Here is a 9456-nt window from a genome sequence, read left to right on the forward strand (position 1 = left end):
CTCGAGGTCTATCTCTGTTAATTTAATCATCTCATTTTAATTGTGTAGCTCTTCAGTATCCATTTAACCATTTCCTGAAGTTAAATTATTGTTGAATTCATGAAGTTACTGCTGTTTCCCTGATGAATGATGCCTGGAGTGTGGGCTCCCTCTACCACTGGCTCATCTACATCTCACTAAGGCAGCTGAAGAACCAGCTACTCCTATTCATCAGATCCATGGTATCACGAATAAAGTGGATACTCAAAAATAAAGATACTCAAAAACTTCTGCTGATTTTGTGGCAGACAGCCAGAAAATTGATTTGACCTAAAGCAGGATGATGAACTTGCCCTACTGCTCCTGCTCGAAGAAAGCACGCTGCTTTTTGTGGTTCTTGCAGATTGTTACAGAGGAGAGAAAGTATCAGATCAATAGCAGGATAACAGTTGCTAGGGACTGTGGCAGTTTATTCCAGTAAAGAGCCCTCAAACAGAAGAGCACCTGTGACTGAAGTTACCTCCTGATGAAGTTCAGAAACCTGGAGTCATCCTCTAAGTCCCAGCCAACTTCCCACGTGAGCCCAACAGCTATCCAAGTCAATAATTGTTGTTGACCTCTCATATGTCAAAAGAAAATTCAGAGAGCTTACTTGATATGAGTATTTTCTTGATCGAGAAGCAAACTTGACAGACAGGGAGAGTTGCAGCAGAAGGAGCTTAGAAGCTGAATTTCAGCAATTATAGTGCAGTTTATAAAGTATGTTTGTGTCAGTACAGTCAGCCCTCGGACCCATGGCTTCCATAACTGTGGATTTAACCTGGCTCAGATAGAAAAATGTTAGAAAACACAATTCCAGAAAGTTTGGAAAGGAAAAACTTGAATTTTCCTCCTGCCAGCAACTATTTACACAGCATTTGCATTGTATTAGGTATTATAAGTAATCTAGAGATGAGTTAATGTATACAGCAGGGTGTGCATAGGTTATAAGCAAATTCCACACCATTTTTAATAAGGACCTTGAGCATCCTGGGATTTTGGCATCCTCAAGCCTTTAAGGGATGACTGTGCACTGTTTTCCATTGTGACTGGTTCAGTTCAGTTCAGTTCAGTCGCTCAGTCGTGTCCGACTCTTTGTGACCCCATAAATCGCAGCACGCCAGGCCTCCCTGTCCATCACCAACTCCTGGAGTTCACTCATACTCAAGTCGGTGATGCCATCCAGCCATCACATCCTCTGTCGTCCCTGTCTCCTCCTGTCCCCAATCCCTCCCAGCATCAGAGTTTTTTCCAATGAGTCAACTCTTCGCATGAGGTGGCCAAAGTACTGGTTACTGGGAACTTACACTCCTTTTCCTTGATTGTAGCCCACTAGCTAGGAAACTGTAAGGTCTCATTGATAGGAAGAAGGCTTAAAGTTTTATTTAAGGTTGGAATCAGCATCTGGGGACATCGGGACAGCTTAGGTTTAAGTGCAGTGGGAATTTGGTCTGGGGGGATTTTCAAGCTGTGGTCTCAGCTTTGATTTCTCTACGCCACACCTCTCTTCCACTGTGAAGGTGATGGAGCGCAGACAGTGGGAGCCGACTGTGTTCTGCTCAGCCAGGGGCATCTGTGCTATACTGGGTGTAACCAGACCCCACCCCACCCCGTCTGCTTCTGCCCAACAGGGAGGGGAAGTGTCCGTTTCCTGAGTCATACAGAAGGATCTCTTGATTCTCTTCCTGTGCCCTCCAACCTGGACTGTGTCCATATTGAAGTGACATTTGATAAAGCACCTCAGGTTATCCCTCTAGTTCTTTTAATGGGACAAGAATTACCTGAGAAAGTTCCACGTGGCTTACCTGTGGAGTCCTATCCCCAGGTCACAGGTATGAGGCATTGCAGCAAGGCCTCAGACATGGAGCCCAGAGCCAAGGTCACCCCTGAAACTGACTGAGCCCCATTGGAACTGCTACCAAGCCCCTTGATCCTTACGGCCAGATTCTTGACCTCAAATTAGGTAAAAAACACCCAGCATGGCCCGCTAACCAGTCACCTAATTCCACCCTTCCAGCAGGAATTTTCTGTCTTGAGGCTATAAAAATTGGCTACTAACCTATGAAAAGCATCAACCAGGAGGTCAGCCAGCTGTGCTCATAGCACCCACATTATCTCCGCTCTTTGGTTCTCAAACCCACTCCTTTCTGCAACAATCTGTGTCTAAAAATTCCTTTCCAATCCGTGCTCGGACTGCCACACCACCCAAAGATGAAAACGTCTCTCCACATGGATGTTAGTCACTGGAGTATTTATAGTGTCACAGCAGAATCGGAACAGAATCGGAATAAAACTGTGGGGCCCACTGTTGAAAATTAAGCTTTCAAGATGACCATTAAGCCAAGCATGGGATGCTCTGAGTGTGGAACCGTGGAACAGAGTCGAACCCAATGTTCCTAAAGCTGGCATATGTGGCTGGGTTGACCATGTACTTTTCCTCCTATGCATAACTCAAGAAGAAAGTTCATGAGGTTCCTTTTAATACCTTCAGGTTTTTTGTTTGTTTGTTTGTTTTTTTAAGGACACTGTAACAGAGTCCAAAATTACTGCTTCCCTTCCCCCAGACTGAGACCATTAAATTGAGTTCTTGCTTTCAAAGTCATTTCATGCCTTCCTGTACAAAATGGATATGGATCTGCATAATAATTTGAAACATAAAAATGTAAAATGCTCACTTCACTTTGAGAGGGAGGCCTCAAAAATTATGAGCTAGTTAGGAAAATACTTCTGTTCCTCCTTATGTGTTTGAATGGTCTTGTCCTTGAGAATTAATATTTGTCCTTGGGAAGTGTAGAACCATGTGTGTTTGTGTTTAACTTACCCTCTGGGCAGTGCTAGGTCCAGACAGGACAGATTCAGAGCTGAGGCCCACCCTCATGCTCTGTGGGTCAGTCACTGCTCTGGGGGAAGGGCGACCAGTGATAACGGAACCCCTCCTCCTTTTAATGGGGAGGGGAGTTGGCAATAAGAGGGGCAGCTATTGGAAGACTGAATCCTGGCCCCAGACGGAACTGCCTTCACTCTCGATAGTCCTGGGTTCCCTGAAGTCCAGGGTCTGAGTGATGGTGTCAAGTCCCAAATGCTAGCTTGTCCTTTTTGAGGAAGGGACAAGCTAAGAATCCTGCATTGGCCACAAGAATGAATGATACGGAGAGATGGAGTCACCATTCTCCCCTGCCAAAGAAAAAAAAACCCAAACTCTTTAAAAACCCAGATGTAGGGTGTTAGTTCTGTCTCATCTCTGGGTGAAGGAGGATCAGAAACAGGGTTTTCTGCATGCCTTTATTCTTTGGTCTAGTGCAGGATGCTGGCACCACGTTGACCTATCCTCCAGCCCAGCCTCAGTTCCCCACTGGGGAAGAAACCCTATTCCTCCTTCTGTACATTTCATAGATTATCTGCCTGCACGCCTCATCCTGACAAGGCATGATTTTGACAAGGGATGATCTTGTGATGGAGCTGTCCTGACAGCAAATGTCCTGACTCGTTGCGTCTCCCACCCTGCATCCAGCAAATCCTCTCCTGGTTGTTACCGGGGCCTGTGCCCCCCAGAAACACAGCCTTTCTCTCCTCGAGCCTTTGGGAACCTTCATGGTCTGAGGGGTGAATCACTGGCATGATTCGTTTGTGTTGAGACTCAGAAACACTAACTCTCCTGTTTCTAGCAGGCAGACCTAATCAGCTGCTTTTGTACGACACAGAATGAATGTTTCCATTTGCCATAGCAATTCCAGTGGATGTTTCATTTTATATATTTAGGTCATTTATATTCCCTGAAGGGCACCCTTTTTTTTGTTGAAACCCTAGAGCAGATGGAGAGGTAACAAGGCCTGAATTTTCTGAACAAAATTTGCTCCCAAAAAAGACTGAGAATGATTGTTAAGGCTTTTAGGAGAGAGTGCAAGCCTTAAACCAATTATAAATAAGAAAGTGGAGAAATTAGAGTAAAAAGGTGGGAATAACCCAAGGGAGCAGATCATCTGTTTAAATTGTTGGTAGTGAATGGAGAACCACCCTCCTGGGTTCAGGGCTAAGGAAACACAGCGGATACTCTTAGACCTTTTCAGAAGAGGCCATCCTTTCATGCTGTGCTTCTATTTACTGATTTCTGAACATCTGTACTCTGTGGTTACAACAATAATGGAAAGTAAATACTTTTTTTCCTACAAAAATAAATGTGTTCAGCAGTGCTTTATTCCAGCATTTATTTCATCATATTTCTTTAATCTCATATCAAATACACATGGTCCCCAATCTACTGGTTTTTTGACTTCAGGATGGTTTGAAAACCATATGCCTTCGGTAGAAATCGTACTTCAAGGGTTGCATTTGGGTCTTTGTCCCAGACCAGTGGTAGACTGTCCCACCAGATTTCTTTATGCTGGGCAGGACCTGCCGCTCCCAGGCAGTCCCCTGACCACAGAGCAGAGCAACTGATACATGTATAACTATTCTAGACCCAGACAACGGCCTGCTTTTCACTGTCAGTACAATATTCAGTCAACTGCATGGGAGAGTCAATGCTTTATGATAAACTAGGTTTTGTGTTAGATGATTGTGCCCAACTGTAGGCTAATGCACATGATCTGAGCACATTTAAGGTGGGCCAGGCTGAGCTCTGATGTTCCATGGGGAGGTGTATTAAATGCATTTTTAACATATGATGTTTTCACCTTATGATGGGTTGATCAGGAGGCAACCCCATAGTAGGTATGGTATAGGCTATCTGTAGTATTTTTTTATTTTGCCTTTGTAGAATTTTGTCCTTGGACCTTTACACATGTTTGTAAAAAGATTCTGATTAGAGGAACTTCACGGTGTCAGTTGGCATCATGTCACTCTAACTGCTCCTGATACAGTGATTTGAAAACCAGTAGTAAATAAGACTAGGACAATTGAATCATATTCTCCATTACCTTCCATTAGAAAATCAAATACTAATTAGAACAGAAAAAAAACTGGTTTATTCCAGGGATAACCATCACACTTTAATATAGTAACATACATATGATGTGTTTAAATTAGAACATTTCTTTGATATGATAATCATACTCAAGCTAATATACAAGGTACCAGCACTCTAAAACTTTCCAAGTGTCAATTTTTATTTTAATATTTGATATTTGCTTCTCTTACTGACATAAGACCAATTAAGAGGGATGCCTTGTACCCTAAGATGACTTCTTGCTCAGGAAAAATACTAGTAGACACTGTTTTACTGAAAAGCAATTTTAATATGTGATTATGTTTAATAGGGTTACTCTATAATTAAAAAAAAGGTTAAATGCATATTATTCTGAGGATATTACGAATTTATTAAACTGAGATATTTTGTAAAACAGACTAATTTAAAAGTCTCTAGCCACATAGAAGACATTTAAAAAAAAAATGCCACAACCATATTTTGACTTTTGAAAATCTAGAATGATTCTTTAAAAATGTAGTCTTAATAACTTTGGGTTTATATACAACAATAGTTTATTTCCCACAGGTCTCTGGCAGTCAGTCAAGAATTAAGTAAAAAGGAAAATAGGCCCCGGATTATCAAAATGTTTTATCAAAATTTGATAAATTTATAGGACTCATCCAAGTATTTTCTTCTACTTTACATAGTGTTATAAGTATCTTATTATCTTATAAATTCAAATAGTTTAAACTACAAAGTAGGCACAGAGAGTTTTTTTAATGTTTAATTTTATTTTTTAATTACTTTTTATATTGCACTCAAATACATTAAGCAGAAGAGAATAAACCCCACAGAGGAAACCTTCTTATGTACAGCATCCCTTTATAGTATCGTCTATGCTGAACCCTTGTTTTGTGCAAGAATTAGAAACACCACAGTGAAGGTCCACAGATGGGGGACATTTCCTAAGGTTTCTGTGTTTGCTAAGTAATACCCTTTTTTCCTTTTCTTTGAAAACCCCACATTTTAAGGCATTTTTTATCTTCCACCTTCTACAGCCTTGGGCCCCCCTGATCCCTAGAGTGTGAGCCAGGGCCTCTTTATCAACTAGATGTGAAGTTCATTTTCCTGGTCCAAGTCTCACCAGCTCCTGACAGCCTCTGAATGGAGGAGGCTGGGGTGATATGTATAAAAGCACAGAAGAGAGACCCTGAGAGACCACTCATGAGTAGGAAAGGGTCTTCAAATACACTGAGCAGGTGTGTAATGTTCCAGACTTCTTAGGGTGAGAGAGCTGTAGTGATCATTCTAGTCCTGCCAGTTTCTGAAACAGGTTTACCTAAGGCAGTGAAGTGACCACTGGGACCTTTGCAGGAAAGGGGCGATTCGTCTTCTCTTTACTGAATTGATAATGATAAGTAAACATTTAACATAGTGGGTTTCCTGAATGACAGTCATCTTTATTTCAAAAAATATATGAGCTGCTCTTTTCTAAACCATACTCATATTTTGTATTAATGTCAACAATATAGAAATAATCAATTACAGAGGCCAAAACTTAGAAGCATAAACATTCGTCGAAGAATCTAGACCTTCAAAAATATATGAATACTTTTAGTAAGGGTTCATATAGATACTTTAAACATATTATAGTCCAAAACCAGTAAAAATGCATGAAACATACTATGCACTAGTACACTTTAACTAAAATTGCTATTTCACTAACTTCCCGAGTATTCTCATATCTCTACCATCTCTTTAGCATGTTTTAATATGAAATATACACTATGCAGATGAAATAGAAATTTACGATTTTCAGACATTTAGAATTATTTTACTCCCTTATCGATACTGTAAGAAGTTCTGCAATAACGTTGGCAGCTGGAGCTGTGGGATAAGGTATAATCTTGGTCTACCGATGTAGTTTCTGATACAGAGTCTGCAGAGCTGGCACAGAGAGCTTGGGGTGGCTGTAAGAAACGTGAAAGTATTTGTTTATTAAAATCAAAATGGATTTTTCTGTGTTGTAAGGCACATGAAATCAAACCACACAAAAAAAGACAGTGCTTTGCAATAAATTAGGGCAGTATAACCATTGTGCGTTTGTACATGCTCAGTTTTGTCTGACTCTTTGCCACCCCATGGACTGTAGCTCACCAAGTTCCTCTGTCCATGGAATTTCCAGGCAAGAACACTGGAGTGAGTTGCCATTTCCTCCTCCAGGGGATCTTCACAACCCAGGGACCGAACCCAGCAATGTAAGCGTACACTTTACCACTACACCACCTGGGAAACCCATTAACCTAGGGATATTTATATAAGCATATGTGTATTGCTTTTATTTGTAAGACTTTATTATAATTGAGATATAATCCATGCATGTTCTTTAAAATATTTTACTCTTCGGGCTTATGAAATTATTGTTGTTTATAAAGCCTCAAAAACAAGGCTTTTTGCTTTTTGAAGGAGATATAAATCTCCTGCTTTATGAAGGACATATAAATCAAAAGCTCCAAGAAGTGTTATGCACTAAAAGGGGAATTAAAAAAAATTTTTTTTCCTCAAATTAGATTAACTATTGAAGCCAAAGCAAATTTTTCTCTAATGTCTAGACCAGGCTTTAGAATTTCTGTTTTAGAATAAAAATACTTCATGATTATGTTTCTATAACACACTATTGATGATGCACATCCTTATAAAATGGGGCATATTTCAAGATATATATTAATAAATATATATTTAAACAGAATCAACATATTGTTTACTGTCAAAAAATAATATATTTAACTTAAACTGAAGGAATACAGAATTTAGGTAAGATGAGAACAAAGAAAATCAAAATCCTCATGATACCTTCTTTATGGATGCAACCCAAGTTAAAAAGTTATCTTCCTTCAAAAAATATTCCAAATGCTATGTCATTGTTATTTTACATGCCAACAAAAAGTCTTCTAATTTCATCTATTTCAAGCCCTTCAAAATGTTTTTAATGCCCTCGTAGATTCTTCTTACCTTCATGTTGAAGCAATAATCTTTCCACCAGACTATTAGAAGTCGCTACGTCGACAGGTCGCAGAAGATCTGTGTTTTTGGCGTTGATATCCGCTCCAAATTCTAGCAGTAAGTTTACAATTTCTGTACAGGACTGTTGAGCAGCAGCGTGTAATGGAGTATCCCAATATTTGCCTTTTTGTACATCAGCACCTACATGGAAATGAGGAGTGATGGTTTGTGAGACGAATCACCTACCTCAGCAAGGGGAGGCCAGTGTGTCAGCCACAAAGAGGACCTCAATTCTCTGTAATGAGCTACTTCTTTGTATGCAATATATATGCACAATGCAGATTTCATAAATATGCTTCATACATACATGTATTGAATCTTAAAATGCAATACACCTGGATGGAGAGTTCACACTTTTGTTAAGTCCTCTAATATTTTTCTCTATGCTTGAAAAATTTCATAATAAATTATTTTTAAAAAAATTTTTAAACAATTCCCAAAGTAATCATATTAACTAGTATTTATAGTGCACAATTAGGTTGACATATCCATTTTCCTCACAATGGATCATTCTTAGGATTATTCAAGAGCTTATTGTTCTTATTCTTTTCATTTATTTTAGGGCAATAGAACTCTTTGGTTTCTCAGAAAACTTATGACTATAGATACGTGAGCTCTTTGGGTAAAATGTACACAAATTCATCCCCCTCTCACTCAGGTAGTTTAATTCAGTATATATATAAAGGCACTGAGCCTTTTAAGTAGAAAAGCACATTATATTTCTGCATGCAAAGTACGTTTTTAAAATGCTTGTATTAAAATATCCTTACATGTTAAATTACCTATTACCCAGTTATTTTATCTTGGTGCAAAGCCCTGGCACATGGTGGTCATTTGACACACGTGCAGTGAATATGTGCTGTTTAATACTGTAAAGAATAATGATCCCATTTTCCAATGCATAAAAAGTTACACCACCAAGACAGGCCTGTTAATAAAAATCCATTAAGTCCTTCTCAGCTCTGCTTTCTGACACCATCAATAAAACTGATGATGTTTATAAGAAGCAACACATTTCATGAGTCCCTCTATGGCCCTCCTGATACTCTCAAGTTTCAGTAAATGTATTTGTTTTCAATATTTTTAAATCAAATGTAAAAGATTTAGTGAAAAAATATATTTCATAACAAAATCTCCACAGGGGAAGCATACATTTCATCGGTTATACCAATTTTATGGGCGATCAGAGCCTGAAAATAACAACCAATCCACAATTACTAACAATACTGCTTCAGTTTTTTGTTTTTTTTTTACCCAATATAAAATATCGGGAAGAGAATAATATTGCAAGCAAAATAAAGCAGGTTGTAAAGAATAAACTCTTCTGGTTATACAAATTTATGGGTGACCATAGCCAGAAAATAACTATCTGCCAGCCATTATTAGCAGAACTCACATTTAAGACTCTTACTAGGTATAAAGAGAAAGAAATATGGATACAGACACTGCTTGAAGAAGTCTATAATTTA

At 39.1% G+C, this 9456-nt stretch overlaps 1 protein-coding gene across 2 annotated transcripts in view; it reads right to left on the reverse strand.

Moving 5' to 3' along the window:
- Nucleotides 1–4959: 4959 nt before the first annotated feature.
- ASB5 (ankyrin repeat and SOCS box containing 5) overlaps nt 4960–9456 on the reverse strand; it is a 41076-nt gene continuing 36579 nt past the window's right edge. Inside the window, exons 6-7 of one of the 2 annotated variants that reach the window (XM_010829914.1) lie at nt 7937–8128; nt 4960–6894 (exon numbers count right to left, since the gene is read on the reverse strand). In XM_010829914.1, coding sequence (XP_010828216.1) covers nt 6767–6894; nt 7937–8128 — 320 coding nt within the window. In that variant the 3' untranslated portion in view covers nt 4960–6766. The remainder of the gene's footprint in view (nt 6895–7936; nt 8129–9456) is intronic. The other variant, XM_010829915.1, reaches the window with a different exon arrangement.

The sequence above is a fragment of the Bison bison genome, unplaced genomic scaffold (assembly GCF_000754665.1).
Source record: "Bison bison bison isolate TAMUID 2011002044 unplaced genomic scaffold, Bison_UMD1.0 scf7180017864514, whole genome shotgun sequence".
Classification (NCBI taxonomy): Eukaryota; Metazoa; Chordata; class Mammalia; order Artiodactyla; family Bovidae; genus Bison; species Bison bison.